At 42.9% G+C, this 22820-nt stretch overlaps 1 protein-coding gene across 6 annotated transcripts in view; it reads left to right on the top strand.

Annotated features, from left to right (window-relative positions):
* The window catches only part of MYO9A (myosin IXA), a 173401-nt gene that overhangs the window by 98325 nt on the left and 52256 nt on the right, over positions 1-22820 (top strand). For all 6 annotated transcript variants that reach the window (XM_058847326.1, XM_058847322.1, XM_058847324.1 and 3 more), the window contains exons 10-11: positions 4695-4811; positions 13047-13181. In XM_058847326.1, the coding sequence (XP_058703309.1) occupies positions 4695-4811; positions 13047-13181 (252 nt within the window). The remainder of the gene's footprint in view (positions 1-4694; positions 4812-13046; positions 13182-22820) is intronic.

Genomic DNA, 22820 nt, shown 5'->3' on the forward strand with positions numbered 1-22820 from the left:
TTTATCCACAGAGAATATCCCGAGTTGAAACAGGCCCACAAGGATCGTCGAGTCCAGTTCAGTGGGATCTCTTGGCTTTCTGCTCCCTGGGACATCCAGTCACTGAGATACTGCTGTAATTTTTGCTCTTTGCCTTTCAAAGTCCTTCAGCAGTTGCTTTCACCCATTCTCTGTTCTCTGGGCTTTGTTTATTCCCCTTAGTCTGAAAAATGTATAAATATTTGAGGTTTAGTTCAAATTGAACTATTGCTGCTGTTGCTCGTGTGTTAGGTTAGTCAGCAGTAAAAACACTGAATCCAAAAGGATCACAGGGGAAACTTCCAAAAAAATCATGTGAAAATGTCTGTAGAAAGTTAGCTGAGGATCTTGGAATCATGGAATCACTTAGGTTGGAAAAGGCCTCTAAGGTCATCGAGTCCAACCATTCCCCAACATTGTCAAGGCCACCACTGACCCATGTCCCCAAGTGCCACATCCACAGGGCTTTTAAATCCCTGCAGGGATGGAGACTTCACCATTTCCCTGAGCATCATGTGCCAGTGCCTGACCAAGCTTTCCACCAACCTGAGCCTCCCCTGACACAGGTTTAGGCCATTCCTTCTTGTCCTGTCCCTCATTCCCTGGGAGCAGAGCCTGACTCTCCCCCATGGTGCCTCCTCCTGTCCGGGAGCTGTGCAGGGCCAGAAGGTCCCTCCAGAACCTCCTTTTCCCCAGGCTGAGCTCCCCCTCAGCTCCTTCAGCTGCTCCAGACCCTTTCCCAGCTCTGTTCTCATCTCTGGCTCCAGCCTCACAGCATTTCTTGTTGTTTTCCATGTATTCAGCCTTGGTGGGGATTTGAACCCGCCTGCTTTCCCTGGATTTTCTGGGTACCAACAAATATTTTGGATAATTCCAGTTTGAAATTTCAGCCCTCAGCTGAATGCAGAAGGTCAGGAGTGAGGGATCCTGACTGGAACAGGGGGTGCTGTGGGATGGCAGCAGACAGATTTGCTTAAATATATTTAGTGACTTTGTAATCTCAGCTCTTAAAGAATCTCCTGTGTGTGTACAGATGTGTTTTACAGAGACTTTTAATTTGAGCAAACTTGGGTTCCTGAGATTACATCTTTTCCAGCCTCTAAAACATAGGCTGCTGGTGCTGGAACTGTAAGTCCTTGTTCCAAAGCACTTCAAAAGCAGATTTTAATTCTTAAGCCTGTCTTCCCCTTGTTCCTTTTGACAGAAGATATTTCCAGAAGTTTATCTGTTTTTAAGGTGGCCTGAATCTGATCATGACAACTTTCAGAACAATTAATTTGGCAATGAAATCTTACCAAAAAATCAAACATTATATCAGGATCTTAACAAAAGTTGGTCAACCCAAAAAGTGGAGTTGCTGGCATATAATAAATAATATATAGATCCTTTCTAACTTGATAAGCAGAAAACTATTGATTAAAACCTTGTCTGTAGCTTATTTCCTGACTCGCCGAGTCAAAGCACGTTTGATCTGTCTCAGTGTGGAATCAGCAATATTTCTGTGTGGGTGCAATATGTCCCGCTCCCTTTCATCCCCAGAGATTTGTTTTGGCATTGCAGCAGCTATTTTTATTTTGCTTTGTGAGGGAAATCAAAATGGTTTGATGAGTATCCTGTGTTCCAGATCTGCCCAAATGTCACGTAAGGAGACTTGTGGAAGAGACCAGAAGCTGTAGGTGTTGACCTGAAGACAAGCTGTATGTGATGAATGGGATATAGGTCAGAGACTAGAATTAATTTATGTAGGATAGTACAGAAATAAATAATTTCTCATTAAATAAAGCATAAAACCTTATTTTAAATGCTCTGCTGCAGCTCCTGAATTTGAAAAGAAATAATATTCCCTGATGGTCTTTAGATTGGGTAGTTTTGGAATCTGTTGAGGATAGTGAGGGGCTTTATTTAAAAAGTGATGTCAGTGAAGATCTATTCTAAAAAGTAAATATTTTATTGAAATTAAATAAAAAAATTCAAAGAAAGTCCCCCCCTCTAAACCCTGAGTCATTTAAAATAGGTTTATTTCAGTGCAGGTATTTTTTAAATGGATGAAGGCAAAGTGCTCCATCCACCTTGTATTCTCGACATGTTGCTTTGCCAGGAGTTTCCTTCCTGTTCTTAGGTTTAAACCATCACTTCTAAAAGTGGCTGTTGAACACTTTGGGGTCTGGGCCACTGATAGTGGGATCCAAGCATAGCAAGGAAATCACCTCTTCAGGGGCTTCCCAGATTTCCATGTAGCTGAGACCACCTTGGGAATAAGAGCAGTGGCTCATCTCCCACCTGCACATTCTGGAGGAAACTGGGCATTGCTGGTGTCAGGGAAACTTCCCCGTCTGAGCCTTCAGGAGACTCGTGGCAGTCACACTCCCAGCATTCCTCAGCACTGCAGGCTTAATGAGAAACTCATTTATTTTGGAGAAAAGAAACAAACAGGGACATTCAGGGGTGAAGTCCTGCACATCCCTGTAGCCTCTAATGAAAGGTAATGAAAAGCATTGCGACATAAACCCGTATGTGATGCTGTAGGAGGAACAGCAACGTTCTTTTTGGCTTCAGACAGAGATGGAGTTTGTTTTCAGTTGCACGTTGGAACAATTAATTGGGCTGGTTTATGCCAGGACAGAGCATTAGGGCAGTGAGAGGCATTCCTGGATCTTGGCCTTCGTCTTTCCCCAGAGACTGATTTCTCTGGTGTGACAGTGGCACTGATTGTCTTCCAGCTTAATCAAAAAAGTGTAGCTGGAGGGTAGGGATAGAAAAATTGCCTTGAATTTTCTATTAATCACTGAAATACTTTCTCACATTAGAGGAAATAAAAAAAAAAAAAATCAGACAGCAACCTCCCCCACCAAAAACAACCCGTGTTGCTTTTAATAAAAACAGCCAAAAAGCCTTCCCCAAACCCTTTTCATCAGTAAAGGGAAGAAAAAGCAGTTAGTGGGAACTGGAGCTCTGTGTGTTTGAAATGCAGGCTGCTTTCCAGCCCGTGTTGGGGACATTTCAAGAGCTCACTTTAAAAGTGCTGTTTTGGTCTGAGCTGCACCAAAATCCTGTCAGTCCTGTTGCTCACCTGTTTGCATCACACACTTGCTTTTGGTTGGTTTTTGGGTGAGGAATCCCTCGGTAATTGTGGCCATTTTTTGTAGTTACCTTGTGAAGTCGCTTTTTATTGCCACTGTGTTATGGTCAGCAGTGTACAGAAGCTGTGAACGTACTCAGTCATGGAATCATGGAATTGTTCAGGTGGGAAAAGCCCTCTGAGCCCATCCAGTCCAACCATCCCCCAGCAGTGCCAAGGCCACCATTAACCCATGTCCCCAAGTTCCACATCCACACATCTGTTAAATTCCTCCAAGGGATGGGGACTCCACCCCTGCCATGGGCAGCCTGACAAACCCTTTCCATGAATAAACTTTTCCTGACATCCAACCTAAACCTCCCCTGGCGTGGACTGTGTTAATCCCTTCTCCTGTTCCAGCTGGACAGGGAGAGGAAGTGAGACCATGTGCTTAATTGCATTTTAAGAGCAAAACATTGGCAGAACGGCTTGTGGTCACGCTGAATGCTGCTATCTCAAAAAATCAAGGGAAAAAGAGGTGGGAATAAGCTGATAGAAGACAAACTATGCTTTATTCCTTCAGCTGGGGTCAGTGACACGAGGCCACTCAGATGATGTTCCTCGAAGGGAGCATTGGTGAGAAGGATTTCAAGGCAGTGTGTGACGAGCCACTGATTTCAGGGTTTAATTGAGATAATTATGGAGGAATTTTCTGGTTCCTTTTTTATTCTGCTGCTGTGGCTAAAATGAACCAAAATGTAGCAGCCATGGCTGGTGCCATAAGTTTTTAGGTGATTATTTTTAGGTGATTAATATGTACCAAAGCTCTACTCAAGGTGATAATTGAAACCAAGGAGAGAACCCCAAGCAGCAAGAACAAAGATAATCTTTAAATAGGAATTCCTGCTTTCTGGGTCTCTATGTAGGTGCCTGTCCAAAAGCCCAGGGATCTTCCTTTGATCTCAGCTTTCATCCCATCAAGCAGAAACTCTTTGATCCTGGCTGTGGTGAGGATGACCCTTCCTCGGTGCTGTTTTTCCTCTCTCTGGGAGAGCTGCTGGAGGAGCGCTGAACCTGCCTGCTGTGATTTGCAGCTCCCACTGGTGGTACCTGGAAAACTTCAAGTTTTCAGGAACCCTCAGATTTTCTAGAGGGGTTTTTAACCTTCCCTTTTGTAGCCCTTCTGCTGCCTGTCCTGGCCTGTGCTTTCACATCGCTTGCTGTTGCTCCTGTGCAATATCCACCCTTCTCTTTCCTTCTCCCCCAGGAAACCTTTCAAGGATCTTGGTGAATTTATTCTATTTCTGTTTAATGTATGTATTTATTTTCTTTCTTTTCGCTACCAATGATGGGATTTGTGGTGTATCTCATGTGTGATCCACTCAAATGCATGACAGAAACCAAGCCAGAGTCAGGGGTACATCCCACAGCCCTGGGATTACACCCAATTCCCAGTGCTGCCAGGACCATTGACATAACGTGGCATAAATTAAAATAGCAGACAAAAGCTTTGGCAAGGGAGAAATTTTATGTTGGATGTGGGAGCTCGAGATGCAAAAGCCATTTTAGTGCAGAGCAGGAATAATTTCCAATCACATTTTTTTCTTCTCTATTTCAGGCTGTGACCGTGCGGAATTCCATGGCCAAGTCATTGTACAGCGCCCTGTTTGACTGGATCGTGTTCAGGATCAACCACGCTCTCCTCAACTCCAAGGACATGGAGGAAAGCACCAAGGTAACATCTCAGCAGCTCTTTTGGCTCCTCTCTTGAGTTTTTTAAATAGATAACTGAGTGGTAAAACATTACCCAGGCATGCTGCTTAACATGAAGTTAATTTTTCCTCGGATCATAACTGAGTGCATCATTATTCAAAGTGGTGCTTGCTGAGCTGAGAAGGACGAAGCACTTTAAGTATTATAAGCTCAAAGCAAACAGGGAAGAGATTTTGCTGTAGCCACAAAAGCCAGTTCCCCCACCTGCTCCAGGAGCAATGGCAAATAATTTTCCTCTTTTTGTGTAAAACTTGAGGACTGTGTATAATTGAGGGGGGGGAAAAGGGAATTCTTGTTACTGCATTTTGATGAAGTTGCTCCATGATAAATGATGAACAAACTGGGTGCCTGTAAGTATTGAGGCAGTACAGTAGAAAAATTAATTTAAAGAAAAAAGGTCATGATGGGAAGAGTGGAGCTGGTGCAGTCCAAACTGAATTGATGGAAGGAATGATGTGAAGTTTCCTGCAATAGCAGGGTCTGGATGCTGTGACCTAGCACATCTTCCCTAACCCTCTTGTGTCCACACTCCTCGTGGCTGGGGGGTGCTGACCCCAAAATCCGTGTCCATGCACACAGGCACTTCCAGCTCTCCAGTTACCCTTGGCTTGGGAATCTGAGACATGGTCCAGCAGCGTGTGGGGCTTTTTGGGGGGGTTGTGCATCCAAACTAAAGTCAAAGCTGCCAAAAGGAGGATTTTTGCTAAGCACTGACATTTGCATTGTGCTGTAGGACTCAAGTTGAAGTCTTCACTGCACTCTCAGTGTGGTCACTCCTTTATTTAATTCCAAAAAAGGCTTGTGGAGCATAATTGTGGACTGGAAATGAAAACATGCTTGTGAAGTCTGGTTATATGCTTTTCTGACAAAGAAGGGTTGTTACAGTGATAACATCCAGCAAGGCTTCTGACTGCACATGCTGCCTCTCCCTCTGTTCAATATTTTACAGAAATGTTGTATTCTTTCCTGATTTTTTCCAAAGTCATCAAAAGTTTTGTCTGGGCTGTCAGGAAAACACAAACCCCACTGTTTACATATTTGGTGAAGCAGAAAAGTGGATTTGTTTTGACAAGGAAATGCATCTCAAATGCTAATTATTTTTTATAAATGACCCAATGATTTTTTAAAATTATTGTCTGTTCTGTAATATTTAAATACAAATCAGTCTAGGACACTCTTGTGTGCTTAGTCAGCACGGCTGTTAAAGTGAGACACCACGGTAGCTGTTTATGGGCTATTAAACTTTTGTTCCCAACCTCAAATCTCAGCAGGTAAGAGCCAGAACAGCCCAAATTCCTGCTTTTTTCCAGCATTGCTGCTGCACATTAACCCTCTGCTTCCTCCAGCCATGACTCCCATGGAGTGTAACCACCTTCCTCCTTGCCCACCTCCATGTGTCATCTCATGAATTCACAATTCACACGTTTCTGACCCTTTTTTTTTTTGCCCCAAATTGTAATGATAATATCCAGGTCAGGCAGGAGGAGCTGGGAGTGGTGTTGCCCCTGTGGCAGAGCAGATCCACCCATGCTGGCAGATGCTCAGGACCCAGAGCTGCAGGAATGTGCTCATGCCCAGATCCAGGGAGGCAATCCTGGGCTGTACTTGGGCCCCAGTTTCTGAAGCAGAAAGGCAGCTCACAAAATACCAAGAAATATCTGCTGCTTTAGCAGTTTGTCTTCAGAGTCCTCTATGAATTGGATTGATTCTCACAAATCCCCCAGAAATCATGAAAATGCACAAATCCTCCCCATTATAGGGGTGGAGACGGTGAAGAAGAGGTTTATGTGCATTTCAGAGCAGCTTCGTTAAACATTGACCAGCCAATTTTCCCTTGAGCAGTCCTACCACGTCACCTCCTCAGCCCTATTTTTAGCCCCCAGTTTGGGTTGTTTCAGCACAGAGGTAGGAGAAATGTCTCCCTGGACTGGGCAGGGCTGGGAATAGCTGCTCCTTTGCCCTCGAGGAATAACATTGCTGCCAACAAGTGTCCGAGGGCATCCTGGGCTCTGCAGCTGCCATTGAGGCACCAACCAGGAATCACCAGAGCAGAGAAATGGAGCCAATGACCTGGTTCTTCCTTCCACTTCCCAATCCTCCTGAAATCCTTTTCAGCTCGTTCTTGGAGAAACCCCAGATGAGGATACAGGTTCTTCTTACCCTCACATACGTTGTTTTGAGGTGGGGCAACACCAGTGAGTAACTGAGAGCATCTCCAAAGCCAGGGAATGCCTCCTTGCTGTAGGACAATACCTTGGCACTTGGGTGACACCTCCTTACTGGCATCTGCCAGCCAAAAAAATACCTTTAACACACTAAGTCTATGATTTATGGGAGCAAAATACAGCCTTGCACCTCAGAAATTCCTGAGTGTGCAGTGGGTGAATAATATGTGACTCACACAGCAGCAAATGTCCCAGATTAATCCCAGCCCATGCTTGACACTAATATTCCTCTGACTTTGAAGATACATTTTGAAACAATCCTGTAGGTTCTGAAGGTTCAGAAAATGTCATATGATGGATTTGGGGCACAGAGCTTTCTTTTATAATAATCACATTATGCAGAGGTAAAACAAGACTCAAAACCATCTCAATTCAGAGTGTGTTGGGAAGAAATTGAGGAGAAAAATTAATACAGAAGTTTCTCTCTTCATGAGTGTAGATTTGATTTTAGTGACACAATGGGAACTGAGATCATTTTCAGATCCCAATATGTGTTTATTTGATATCAGCAGTAAGGAGAAGATCAAAAGATGAAACTGGGCAAAGAAAAATAAACACTTGGCCGTTGTTCTTCCATATTGTCCAGCAAATATTTGGAAGATGTAAATCAGAGCTTTGATATCCAAATTTAGTTAAAATGTACAGTGAAATATTTTGGGAAAACACAGTGGGATTTGGTTTATCTTGCTTGGTGACAGGATTTCTAGCATATTATTTCTGACCTGAGCTGTGAATAAGTTATTTGATACCTCCTGGCTTATGGTAATGGCAGAGCTGCCATGGGTCAGATTTGCTCTGACTCCCTTTTCCTTCATCTTCTCTCAATTCCTTTTAGTTCCTTTTATGTTCTCATGATTCCCTACAAATTGTCTGAAATATAACCTTTATTAATGAGGTCAGAGACTTTTCCTTCTCTTGAGAATGAGATTACTAAACCTCCCAGAGCCCCTTATTGAATTCCCCTTCCATAAATCAGGTTAGGAATTGCTAGAAGTCCATCTCACTTCTTAAAACAATGATAGAGTGGAGACTGAGGTGGATCAAAAGGCATTTCCAAGGGTGTTTTTAATCCTTTCCCATTTGGTTCTTGTGAAGTGTCTTAATTTCTTCTCAAATCACCGTGCTGCCATTTTCGGATGACGTGCCGCATATGTGGGGATGATGGTGAACTCATGGCTGTGAAGAATATTAAAATTAATGGCCATGAAGAAAAATTCATGGTTGAACACATGAAAAACTCATGGCCGTGAAGAAAATTCATTACAATTAATGGCCATGAAGAAAAATTCGTGGTTGAATTCATGGAGGATTCATGGCCATGAAGAAAAGCCATTTAAATTCAACCAACCAGTTAATTGTTGGCTTTTTGACCTGAAGCAGAGGAAGAATTGCTGAACATGCAGTGTGTTTAGAGTGCATCAGTTCATTAATTTTAGATCCCAGCTTCCAAGTTTGTAGCAAATCACTGCCTTTCACTTTATTTAATAGGTCATCGTGTATATTGGGGTGATGTAGGCTGGAGTGGTCCTCTTGGATGAAGTGGTGATGGATTTTGGGGTTGTTTTGGGGAGGGATATTTTTACAGTATCAGCTTTGGAATATTGTAAATTAAAAGAAATTACTAAAATGAAAAGAGATAAAAAATTTAAAAATAGTAATGAACAAGATTTCTCCCCTGAATTAGAAGCAAACTTATTTGTTTGATTGCCAAAATGTACCTCCATGGTGGAATTACATCACCAGCGTGCATTTGGGGCAGCATAAATCAGCTCCAATGATTCCTATTTATTGGCACTTTGGGAATTGGAGAGCACAGAGCTTTAAGGCCATCATTTGCCAAAAGCCCTTAAAACTCATGCTCTGTGTTTAAATGTCATGGCTGAGACATTTTAAGAAAAGCATGAGGTCATTTTTCATCATCTCAAGCAGAAAGTGCTCACTGACCCAGGGTTCACCCAAATTTTAAAAATCCTCACAGACATGCACTTTTAATCACAAGAATTTTGATATGCTGATTAATACAGTCACACTTTTTAATTTTATATGTTAGTTTCAATAAACAGCATTAACACACAAACTAGACTTAGTCAAGGTCTAAATTATCTTTGTGTGATTTCCTTATGGCACCTATTCCAAGGATGAATTTGAATCTGAAGATTTAAAAGATTTATAAATGTTAAACTCCTGTGATTTTTTTTTAAATAGTGAGCTGCAAATTTCATCCTAAACCCACCCAGATTACAAATTTTTTAGAGGCAGTTTAGCAAAATTAATTCCTGTGTATGTCAATGGAAATGGTATTTTTTCACCTCGTTACAATAATTGATTCTGTACTAGTACATTTGTGCTCCTTTATGAGGGCCAGAGAGCAGAAAAACAGCCGTAAATTCCAAATTTCTCAGGTTTTAGAGTCTTCCCAAATGGCATCCACTGGCCTTGTTCTTTTGGGAGCGTCGTAGCAGAGGAAAAACGAGTGTTTCACTGCAGAGCTCTGCCTGGATTTCTCTGACATGAAACTGCAAAAAAACCACACAGTTTAAAATCTGCATTCTGGAGGAGTTCAGGAGTTACAAACACAGGGATGTGAGAAAAATGCTGTTTTACTCTGTATAAAAACCATGACAGAATTAACTATCCTCCTCTTGGATGTGTGGTTTGATACCTGCAGTGGTTTTGTGAAATGCAGATTATTTTTATAGTTCTGTGTGTGTTTAATTTTAGGTGTCAGCAAAAAAATTATAAAAACACAGCTTTAAAATATAATATTTCCATAAGATTCTTTTATAACTGACAGGGCTATTTTTTGCTATATATTACTCTTCTGTTTTGCTTTATAAGTGTATTTCCATGCCCACATTGAAATATATTTGGTAGCAGTTTCAATGCAATAAATGAACCAGGATTAGAAAAAAGAGAGAAGGTTTTTGTGCTCAGTTACTTTGTATTAAATTTTGTGAGATCTTAAAGACCTTGTTCAGGTTAAAGTCTTCACTCATGGCAGGGGCTTAACTATTTCCACAGGGCATCAACACGATGCTTTTGAAAGCTGGTGTCAGTAAATCCATGAATAGTCTGGAAGTGTGAGCATTTTATCTTCCAAGTCTTGTTTGGATATGGTGGAATAGAGACTTTCATGTGGGGGAAATTTTTGGAACTCTTGTGGATTGCAGGGATGAGCTTCAACAGCAGGGGGGTGATTGGGGTCGGGATTTGCAATGGTGATGTGAAGGGAGATGAGAAAAGTCACTTTGTCCTGTTTCCATCATCAATTGTTCCATGGATAATATAAATAAAATATGATCCATCAATCATACAGAGAGTTTAAGAAGAATTCCTCCTGAGGAATTTTAAAAAAGGATGAGGCAGATTTCTGCCCCATGAACAAAGGGGTTGGCCACATCCATTGGGACAGGCAGGAGCAGATGCTGGACCTCAGGAATCAGTGGCTGAGAGTGAATCCCTCTGCCAGGCTCAGTCCTTGGTCCAGTGGTTCCCAATTTCCATCTTCTGCTCAAAGGGCTGTTTCTCATGGGTGTTTCGCCAAGTGATGCAAACTTCTGGGAAAGTGGCCAAGGGCCTTCATCCTTGTCATGGCATCAGGGAGGTAGAGACTGTCTGGCCCTGGAATAGGGAGAAAAGCCTGGACAAAAGATGAAGTAGTCAATGAGCTCTTGGAAAATGGGTTAGAGACTTATCTTTGTGCTTAAATGCTTTTTTTGTTGTGTTTTTGCTTGTCCCAGTGGCCAGAGTCCAGGTCAGACAAAGCTCCAACTCACAGCCGAGGGGCCACTCTGCCCACAGCAGCCATGCCTGCTCCAGCCGTAGGTGGTTCCCTGGTCAGGAGTCGGGCACAGAAGGAATATTTTCCTCCCACATTATGTGATGCATTGCAAGTGGACAAAAAGCAGTGTGGAGAGGCCTGTGGACAGTCTGGTTTATATTCCTGGCAGTGGAATTAAGCCAGTCTTAGCAAGGAGGTCTTAGAAAATCCAGAGTGCAGGTAACACCAATAGAACGAGAATCAGGGTACTTGGCAGCTTTCAGGTCCTTTGAGGTGGAGGGGAGTGGATATTTCTCCTCCCTACTTGAGGTTTGGCTCATTTGACCAGTGCTAATGCTATTACCTCTCTTATTAGTTATTTAATTAATTGTAACAGGTGAACGGAGCATTTGCGTGAGGTGGCTTTGGTTGGATCCCAGAGCATGGTGCTCTAACGAGCTGCTGGTGGAGCTCTCCCCAGATGTGTCCTTCAGGCTCTTCTCTCCTTCTCTGATGACAGCAGACTTTCTGGGTGGGCACAGTGGGAGTTTTATTTATAACTAATTGTGAATTAGGTGTTTAACACAACAGTCATTTACAGGCTTGGAAGCTGCAGCAGAAGCTATGTGTTGAGTTTGTTTTTCAGCCTGGAAGCTGCAGCAGAAGCTGTGTGTTGAGTTTGTTTTTCAGCCTGGAAGCTGTAGCAGAAGCTGTGTGTTGAGTTTGTTTTTCAGCCTGGCTCCCTCTGTGGATGAGGATTATTTACTGACACATCCCCATGTCCCCCCTCCTTTGGGTTTCCCAAATCCATCTGACAGGCAGAGGGCTCAAGTTTTATGAAAGCCAGTACCTACACAAAGGAGAAAATTCCACTTTTCTACTCCCATCAAGGGTGGGAAGCGCAGTCTGAGCCAGGAGGTGATGGATTGCACTCACCTGTGGGCCAGCATACGCCTGGCCAGAGGTCCACTGCCTCTCCTTGCCTGGCTGGTTTGGGGAGGGGAGGGGGCCAGGAGGGTGCAAAGCTGGGAATTCACTGCAGTGTGGACCTCGTTTGCCAACACAGGAAACCTTGGTGCACCCACATCTTGATGAGCATCTCAAGAGGTAATTGTAGGTTAGAGACCAAACAGACATTGGCTCTTCAATTTGGGGAAGAGCTTGGAGTGAGATATGACTGAGGTTCACAAAATCATCAAAGTGATGAGGAAAAAAACGCTATTTAGAACTGTAACTCACCAAATCCTGCAATTTACATTATGAATTATGGATTTAATAGAAGAAAAAACTTGCCTATTGTGAACTTCTGGACGTTAGTTAGAGAGAATGTAGGGCTCATAGTGCCAGCGGGCTAAAAAAAAAAAAAATGTGGTAGGTCCTTCTTTACACCTCTCTTGTCCATGAACTGAAGGAGCTCAGAGGTGTCTCCTCTTTTCCCTCCTCCCAGACTGCTGGGAGCTGGTGGGAAAAGGTGCCAGAGTGCAGAAGAGCCATGTGAACACAGCCAGGTGTCACAGGGGAAGATCACATGGGCAGGGCTGGGCCAGCAGTTGGGGCCAGGTGTTAGTCAGGGCTTTGGGCTCCCTTTTTCAGCAGCATTATTATTTTTGCATTAATTCCACCCTTTCAGTGAGGCAAGAGTGACTCGGTCCTCCCAAACATCAGTCCATCATCTGATCCCTCTGACAAACAAGTTGGTTGCTTTATTTGTGATGCCATTTTAGTTTTCACCAGGAGAACTAAAGATTATTTCCATGGGAAGCCCTGATGTGCAGGAATTTCTTCTTGAGATTTGCAGCTGGAGCAGGTTTGCTTGGACAATGCACTCACCTTGGTTGTCTTCATGGTGCAAGCCTTTGTTTCCCAAGCCTATCCTCATTTTGCCCTTCTGAAGATCAATACTCTTAAATCCAATAGAATAACTTGGAACGGAGTTGAGGTTTCTTCAAAGATGGCCATTTGTTTGTAAATAAGAAAAAAATCACATAGGGTCTTTTCTCTTAGAACAAGCCTTTTTGTCCAGATATCTAAAGTTACATGTTGTCTCTGTGATTTGGAGGAGTCTTCCAGATGGTACAATATCAACAATTCCAGTAAAATTCCTGCTATTTGCTATATTGATTTCTGCATGTGTGCTTTTGATTATTTACTGTGTACAGATAATCCACTTTATGTGATTTTATTCTAATCCTCACTCTTACTTTCCTTGCAGACTTTATCCATTGGGGTGCTTGATATTTTTGGGTTTGAAGACTATGAAAACAATAGCTTTGAACAATTCTGCATTAACTTTGCCAATGAGCGCTTGCAGCACTACTTTAACCAACACATCTTTAAACTGGAACAGGTAAGTCCAGAAATGTTTACTCTCTGATGCCAGTGAGTGTTGACATGACTTTGTGGCCCTGATAAAGTTCTGAAATTGTCCCTTTAATTCTGTTTTGTTAAGGAGTGTACACTAAATTATTCAAATTTAACTTCTAATTGACTTCATGACCAACTTCCACCTGTAAAATAAAATCCAGCCAGATATTTGCTGGTTTAAAATAAACATTTTGGCTTCCAAAAACATCATGACCTTAACCACTGCTCTGTTGTCTCCTTGATACGTGCTCAGAGGGCTCATCAAAGAATGAACAATTCCTTCCTTGCCTTTTCCTGGACATGCTGCCATGCCATTTGATATCACATAAAAGTTATTTTTTGTTTTCTAGAGAAAAAGCCACCCCAATCTCTCAGTGTTTTTTGCCTTCCAGTGTTGATTTGTGGGGAGGGAGGGGAAATGTCACTCTCATGTGTTCCCCAAGGTCAGACTTGAGAGCATTATGACCTTCAATAGCCCTGGCAGATTAGGAAAGGCTGAACTTTAAGCTTTGCTTTAGGTTTGTTAAGATGGGGTGTTGCTTTCCAGCCACAAATGAATGCACTTAAGAGAGATAACAAAAACACAGACTGCAATCCAGCAGGTAACACACACAAAATGGTTTAGATGGGTGGAGGCTTCTTCTCCATTCGTTATCCAACAAGCAGGACAAGAAGACTGAAAGTTTCTTTTCAACATCTGTGTGTTGTTTCATGGATGGACAATTATTATTGGGCTGTATGATATAGGAGATATGTTAGAGACCTTCTAAATGCCTTTTTTTTTAACATGACAGTCTGCATGCCCTCTCTCCAGGTGAAATCCTTCTTGGGGGAGACCAAGGGGAACCCTCCCTATAATCATTGCAGAATTAACCCAGCCCTTCCCAGAAATCCTGATAGTTTTATTTTGGGCTTCTCCAGTGTTCTCAGAGACTGGAAAACGCAGAAGAAAAAGCTGCCTTGAATATGAGGATGTTCTAAAAACAAGTAATATATCCCTGAGTGTGTCACTTAGGGAGTGTTTGCTCATGAGTTGGATGGTTTAATCTCTTTGGTTTTGATCAATAAGGTGGAGCAGAGCTGCTCAAAGCCATTTAATTTGAGGTTTTTAAGTGGCCTTTGTATGCAGGTGCACCCTACTCAATAGATGGCTCCAAGAATTGGAAGACCTATCTATTCCTAAGGACAGCTTTCTTTTCCCATTGTCCACCATAAAAATGCAAATTTTGAGACTATCACAAAGTCAAACCAGCTGGATTTTTTATAATTGCTGCCATACACTTCCTAGAAGAGACTCAGGGAGGGAGGATCCTTCCTGAAAGCTGGAGACAGATGATTCCTCCATGAGGTGGAGTTTCAGCAGCCTCCTCCAAGATGCCATCATCCATGAGGGAATTCCTGTTATTGGGCTGGGATTTCTCAGCAGGTCAGTGCTCCCCCAAACCTGGGGGATATAAGAGGTCCTGAGCGTAGCAATCTGAAATTCTTCTTGGAGCAGCTTCAGAGATAATTAGCTTTGGAGATCTGTCAGGCATGTGAAGTCGCTGGAGTCCGTGTTTGCTGTATGAGGAGCAGTTGTGGAGCCATCAAACTGCAAAGGGCCCATTCCAGTTCTTCATGCCAGAGCACGTCATCCTCCTGGATCCTGGCTGGAGCACTGCGAGCTCTGCTGCTGGAAAATTCAGACATCTTGGCATAGATTGAGTCTATAAATACATGTAATCTGTGCAGCTGCACGAGCCCTGATCCTTGAGTGAATTAACTGGATAATTTAACCATTTATTTTCCCTGGAGCTCTGGCTGCATGTGGAGGAGTGGATTCGGTGGAAAGAAAACTCAAGGACACATATTCAGATCCTGGGTCTTCTTCCTTCCTTCCTCTCTGGCCCAAAGGTTTTTTAGTCATGATCACAAGTCTACAAATGAAGACCAGGGAGTTAATAATGTGTTTCTAGGGAGTAAAATAGTTCTGTTACTTCAAAATGTGAATTCATCTGAGGTATTTGTGTCTTTATAAAGATTTGTTTCATGTCTTGGTGATGGGGATCTGAAATGGATAGATCCTTCTCTGAATCCTCAGCTCTCCAAAGTTTGCGGGAGGCTGAAGAGAGATTGCTGAGATACCCAGACACATCTGCCAAAAAATTTAGTGACAAAATTAAATAGTCACTAAAGGATTTTTCTTGAAATCCTAATAGAATTTGTCTGCCAGAACTGCATTTAGCCATGATGGAATTGTTGCCATGACATGCTGTTGATGTTATGGAAACCAAAATACCCACCACAGTCCTCTAGAAGAACCATAGGATTATTTTTACCTTTATTTCCTTTTTTTTCCCATGGTGAAATCTAATACAATGTGTCTGGTGAATCTTTTTTTAAACCATCTGTCTGAAGATGACACTATTTCCAGTGGTTTGCAAACAACCACCAAGGCATCCTCGATCTTCAGCCTGGTGTCTCCCAAAAGATCAGTGGCTCTTGTGCTGTGGCTGAGGGGCTGCAAAGGTTTTTGCAGGAGCAGCCTCCTCTCCTGCAGCTGACCACAAGGTAAGGGTAAGGGCTTTATGAATCCTGCTCTACTCCCAGATCCAGATTGGTGATTATCCATTTATTAATGTAGAAAGGTGGCTATGGCAGGGTTGTGACCTTGCCCCATCGCGGAGCAAAGGTGGTTTTCTGCTCCTCCCCAGGGACATCACAGGTTCCTGTGGGGAGGTTGGGTGAGGGGCTGTAGCTGGTGGCTTCAGCTGCTGCCTCATTGCTCTGGGCAGCACAGACAGAGGAACTCTGCCATTCCTCCTTCAGGCTGGTGGCTTCAGGTGACACATCCCTGTTGCTCTTGGACACACTGGGTGCTGTCAGAGCATCACCTCGGCAGCGATTCTCTGTCCCCAAGCCCAGTTCCATCTCTGTGCCCTCAAGTGGCCTCCTGTGCACAGCAGATAAGCCCAGAGCAGAGCCCTGAAAATCAGAGAACACCCAGGTGCTTCTGGGAAAGGAAAACAGCATTTTTGCATTGCACCTTGCCTTTTGTTCGGTTCTTTTTAAGGGCATTGCATGGATGAAGATTTAGTTTGGAGGTCACCAGTACCATACACCCATGATGAGTTTCCTCCAAGTTTCCAGGTCTTTGGCAGTTTAAGGGCCTGGAGTATGAGTTTTTATTTCTTTATATATCCCATTCTCCAAACTTTGTCATCTTCCTCCTCACTGATCTTCCCCCATCCCTGCCGAGGCTCATCTGGTTCTCTCCACCTCACCCACCTTTCCCTGTTCCAGCTGATGCTTTGCAAAGGTTGAGGACTCATCCTGCAGCTTTTCATCCTACAGGTCTTTGCTATTAAAGTTCTTTTCTACCTCTTTTTCCAGCTTTTGCTTACCCACCAAACCTCAGTTTCAAGGGCATGCTTTTGTTGTTTTAAAAAATTGATAAATAATCAAGGTTGGGGCTGAAAAAATTGAAATGAATTTGGAATACAATCAACTGGCAGGAGCTCAGGTATTCAGTGAAGTCTATTTTCTGGTGAGCTTGATGTCCCAGCCAGCAAATCTCAGCCTGCTCAGCCTGAAAAACAGAATTTCATCAGGATAATGCATCCTATGGAATGTTTGCTCAGCCATCCAAAGCTCCATAAATAGTTATGGAGGTCTGTAGGGTTTACTGGTCCTGTGCAGTAGGTGGAGAAATCCAAGAGTCTGGACTAAGTCATGGTGGTGTTTGGTTGAAGGTGTGATTTGATGGTCTTGGAGGTTGGTCACTACCTCCAGCCACCTCTGAGTTTCACCTCAGGATTCTAAGGAGCAACAGCCTCGAGGGAACATGACACTCCAAAATGAGCTTAGGTATCTTACTTAAATATTACATTTAGAAATCAATGTGGGAGTGAATTAATTTTAAAAAGCATTTGAAAAATCGAAAATATTTAAAATACCCTATGAAAAAGGGTTTCTCTTCTACTGCTTGGAACACTCTTCCTTTCCTTCCAGCCAGAGTTTTTTCTGTTTCTCATCACTGGTTAGGCGTTAACACCTCTTTATTGCCTCTGAAGGCAAAAGCCAACCATCAGAAGTCAACCATTGAGGCCTGGGAGGCTCAGTTCAAATTTCTGTTTTCCTTGGAGATGGGAGAGCGGTGTCCTCTGAGAAATGTTGCTGTCAGCTGCCGGCCACATGACCCGTGGAGAAAGAACAAGCTGCACAAGTTATTGATTTATTATTTGGCGGAACGCCATCGAATGCAACTCACGTTTGGGGGAAGAGGACGATGTTTGGAGCACATAAATTATGCTAATAAAAATCAGGATGCCGAGAGCTGTTTAAATGGTGTCTGCAGGGTAGGAAGATTTGGAAGCACATTAGTGAAATGAAGGACTGCTCTGATCAGAGCTGTGCCAGGCTGGGTTCAGCTTGGACATCAGGAGGAGTTTCTTCATGGACAGGGTGGTCAGGCACTGGAACTGCCCAGGAGATGGAACCCCCATCCCTGGAGATATGCAGGGAATGCCTGGACATGGCACTCAGTGCTCTGGGCTGGTGATGAGGTGGGGATCAAGCACAGGTTGGTCTGGGAGGTCTTTTCCAAGCTCAGTGATTCTGGGATCCATTGTCAGTCCCCCAGAGCTTTGTCTCGTGTCCTCCCAGCATCCTGGAGTCCATGAATGTTGCATGGCTGGGACTGGGGCTGAGGGGCTTCATTTGCCACTCACTTGTTTCTGGGTTTCTCCAGATGATGAGCAGTAAATATATAAATATATATAATGTACAACGTGTGAGAGGCTATATCCTAATCTGTTACATTATTTGTATATCCTCTGATCCCATGGGTTAGATTGAGTTGGAAGGGACCTGAAAGATCATCCAGTTTCAACTCTCCTCATATGTAATTTCCTAACCTTTAATTTAATCCCAGTGCAGGGAAGTGCTGCATCTGGCAAACCCATCCCTCATCCCATGCTCCTTGTAACTCTCCAAGTCACAGGTGCTTTCTCCCAGTGTCCTTGTCCCTCTCCCAAGTCACCATGATCCCTTGAGCTTTTTTCCTCTCCTCTGGGGTGGTTCCTTCCTTTTTTTAGGTAGATGATGTTTTCTGCTGATTGTGGTTCCTACTCAGATGTATTAGCTAAATAAATGCACAAACTGTACCAGGATAAAAAAAATTATTTTTTAATGGTACAAAAAGGGTTTGGAGTGCCAGGAAAAGGGGGAATGGCTTCCCAGTGCCATTCCCAGAGAGGGCAGGGTCAGATGGGACATTGGGAAGAAACTCTTCCCTGTGAGGGTGGTGAGGCCCTAGAAGAGGAGCCAGAGCAGCTGTGGCTGCCCCATCCCTGGAAGTGTTGAAGGCCAGGTCAGACAGGGCTTGGAGCAATCTGGGCTAGTGGAAGGTGTCCCACAAGATCTTGGAAACAGAAGATCTTTAAGGTCTCTTCCAACCCAACCATTCTGTGTTTCTGTTTGTGGATTTTCATACAGTTGTGCAATGTGACCTCTCGTCTTAATTAAGATGATGAGCAAGAAATCTTCAAAAGCCTCTAAAATACTTCAACCAACCTAAAAATTGTCTTACTGTGGCAGGACTGGGATTGGGAGTGTGTTGATTGACACAAGTGTGGAGTGGGACTGGAAAGGGGAGGAGATGTTCAGCCTTAGAGACCAGTCTGGTGCTCACCATGACCACTCTGGAGGTTCCTTCACATCTCCTAACTCTGATCCATCTTTCAAGGTGCCAACAGATGCAGATACAGATATTTCTTTTCCTCTTTAATTTTGATCACAAGAAATTAAAGGAATTGATCCAGCAGCAGATCACACAGCCATGTTAAGCTCATGCTTCTCCTGGCTGTGTAAGGACAGCTTGGGAAGAAGTTTCTGCAGAGGGAGCCCATTGGATCGTGGCAATGTGTGTGCTGCCAGCTGAACCATGCAAACCCAATTCTGCCCATTCTGAGAACAAAACAGAATTTATGAATGAAACCCTGTTGCCACTGAAGTTCAGGGAGCTTGATTTGAGCTCAGAGATGGATTGTGTGGAGCTGGCACATGATTTTCTGGGCTGAACCTGCTGGTTTAAAACACTTTCATGATGGAGAATCCAAATTCCAGTAAATTCAAATCTGCCTAAATACAGCAGGGGGGAGGTTATCAGGGTGGGTGAAGAATCAGCCTCAGAATAAAACCAAGTTCACGTGGCATTTGCTGAGGTGCTGCTGAAATAATCACATGGAAGAAGACAATTTCAAGGAGGACCTTGGCTTCAAGGGAAGGCTCATCAGCTCCCCTGCACTGCCTGATGTTTTCATGGACAGAGGGGGCCTTAAAAACCTGTTTATAAATCATGTGTTCATAGAGAATATGGTTAAGTATTCATACTTGTTGTGTCTGTGAGCACATGGTTAAAATATATATATCTGTTATGTATTTATATTTATGTCTGTGTCTGTAAATTCCTTTTCTACTGAAATTGAGAACAAACATAAAAATCCTCATTCCTAAATGAAACCATCGGGCTCAGCATCTTTTCCTGGAGGGATGTCGGGAACTCGCGGCATCCACCCAGTCTGCAGCACAGGCAGACTAAGGACCAGACATTTGTCTCACTAATTTAGGAACTTTCCATATCCCATGGATTTATCATATCAAACTCATTTTAATCATCAGTTGATGCCTGGATGATTCTGCTGGGCCTGGCTCTCAGTGCCCACTTGTAGAACAAGTGATTAATCCTCCATGGGACGGATTCATCCTTAGGGGAGAGATTCTCTCACACCTTGGTGCCATTTCCAGCTGTGGACAAATTCTCCCAAGCTCCCCAGGATGGATTTTAGGATGCAGTTGTGTCCGTGCATAGCCTGAAAAGAGCTTTTTTGAGGTTTAGCTCCTTAAATTTTTCATATAACAACGACCCTTTTAAACGTACGATACAAAAATATTTTGGGATTATTTTAAACTGGGGAGTTCATCTAGGAATAGTGAGGGATGTGGAAGGGGGGTTAATTCATAGTTTCTCACTTTGCAAAGAAGCCTGAAGCTGAAGCAGATGGTGTTCAAGGCAAGAAGAGAGGAATTTCACACCCTTCTGTTTAGTCGGGAATTTTTATGCCAAATATATACATTTAGACATCCAAAAGTAGCTGCCTGTTGATCATATGGCTCTGGATTGCAGGAGCATTTATGACAGGAGCGCAATGGGAAATGTTCCCACGTGGAGTTACGCTGGGAAAAGGGATTTTTCAGTTGATTTCTCACTTTAATCTGGGAATTTTCATTGTGTAAACAAGGTTTTCCTATGCCTCAGTTGGGAAAGGCTGAAGTAGATGAGCTCCTGGATGAATTAGTTGGTGGAGGTTTCTGTTGCTCTTGGGGTTTGTGAATCTTATTTTAGGGGCTGTTTCTCAATTCTCACTGTGACTAATGGCAATATCCCTGTGGGATGAGACATCTTCCTCCAGGGTGCTGAAACACTGAGGGATTTTCAGGGCTTTTGGCTTGCAGGATGTGTGGATGGATGCCCAAAGCCCTCCAGACCTCTTTAAATCATGGGAAAATTTGTATCTTTGATATCCCATGATAGGGCAACAAATTTCACATATCATGGTAAAACTTTTGTCTTTAGATGAGGCTTTTCACCACCTTTTGATTTAACTTTCCTAAACCCTGAGTTTTGTGCTCTTAGACAGATAGGGAATTTATTATGGTTTTTAGTTTATATTTTTATCATGTCTCCAGTTTCATTTAATCTCTGCATTTCCTTTTCTCTGAAGTTTTTCAAGCCCCTGGTCCCTCCCTCCCCACCTCTGAATTTTACCACATGATTTTGGGTAGCAGCAGCACCCAGGAACCATGATACTCCAAAGGGAGCTTAGATATCTTATTTATCACAGATATCATGTCTAGATAAGTGTGAGTTTAAAAATAATTTTTAACTTTTTCTCCTCTAGTTACACTTTTTAACATTTGTGTTTATTTACTGATGACTGTGGCTGGGTGCAGAGTAATTGATGATCACATGTGGAGGTGTAAAGACATTTTCCAGCATCTCCAAGGTTTTGTTGGGCTTGTGGGTGTTTTCTCCCACTCAGGATAAAGAAACCTTTAATTCTGCCCTGGATTAGAGTGTTTTGGTTTGGTTTAGCACCAAAATAAAGTCCTGATAACAGAAGTGGTCCAACACTCCTGTAGAGATAACAGGACTTGGTTCTCAACAACTCCAACTATAAAATTACAGGATATTTCTGTTCCTAGCAGGAGGGTTTCCATCAGCCCAGTTGGGAAGGTTTTTCCTGATGCTCAGCATGTGTGTTTTAATTTTAAATTCATTATTCTGTGCCATGGGCAGCATTTGTGCTCTGGGTCAGTGTAGGCAGTCAGAGTTTCTCTTTAACAGAGTTTTAACGGCTTCCCCTTTCCTAGAGTTCCAGTAATTTTCCTACTTAAAAATGTTGGATATTCTGCCCCACTCTGTTTGGTACCCCAAATTTTACATGCTGCTTTGCCTCAGCTAGCACTGAGTGAGAGTAAAGATTTACTCTCATCTTCCATGTGCATTTCAAAGTCTGCATCCCCATTTTATATCTTTTCTTAATATATTTGAACATCATGAACTGTGTTTTATTCAGATCCCTTCAGTGACCCCATGCTGACATCCTGCCAAGGTCTCTCTCCATGCTTAGGGCAGCAAAGCTGTTTCTGAATTCCCACTTGGGAAGCAGGAATTTCCTCATGGGGTCCATAGAGGTCACCTGGAGAACAATCTGTAGCATCTCACCCAATAATTAAATGAAAATATGGAGCTGCTGGACTCTTAAAAAAAACCCTAATGTCTTTTTTCAGTTCTTTGCTCCATTTCTTTTGCCAAGTTTGGAAGCTCAGTGCTCTTCTCTCCAGTGCACTTGCATCACTTCACTTTCCAGCAGATCAGGTTTCAGGTATCCAGGGATGGGAGGAGTAAATCCTTAAGTTTTTATTGCAAGAAAGGATGCCAAAAGTGGGGGTCTGTGGACTTCACTGCACTAGAAACTTTTGCAGATAGTGGCAATGTCAACAATTTGGTTCTTAATGTAAAGATGATCTTCCAGGAATAGGACATTTGAATGTGTGCCTAAACAAAACTTAGTTTTAACTCAAGGTATGCATTTAAGGTGATTTTTAATCAACCTCTGGCTTGAGGGTGTTTTTGTTGGTTATTTTTTTATTGGACTGAAAGTGTTTCATGTTGTTTTTGTCTTGTTAAATGGAAACCTCATGTTGTTTGAGTGGAATTCCTTAATATTCCAGTGCTCCAGGACCCTGCATCCATCAAAGGATGGCAAGGGCTTTGTTGTCATACTCACAGATGAAGGAATGTTTTGGAGGTAGCTTGTAAGGATATCTCCTGAATTCTGCAGGAAGATGGTCATTGGAAAACAAATATTGGAATCATATGGAATATTAACTACTGCAGTTTAATTAAGTTTAATAGACAGCAGTGATTTTATTCTCTAGCTTCTGTCTTTTTGTGGACAGTGTGCAGGGTGTTCTGCAGACCAGCAAATGCCCCAGAAATTACATCAGGCCATCCCAAAGCCATGGTTGTATCCCTTGAGCTGAGATTCTGAAGGCAATCCCAAATGAAAAACTGGGA

This window comes from Poecile atricapillus, chromosome 11, assembly GCF_030490865.1.
Source record: "Poecile atricapillus isolate bPoeAtr1 chromosome 11, bPoeAtr1.hap1, whole genome shotgun sequence".
In the NCBI taxonomy this organism is placed as follows: domain Eukaryota; kingdom Metazoa; phylum Chordata; class Aves; order Passeriformes; family Paridae; genus Poecile; species Poecile atricapillus.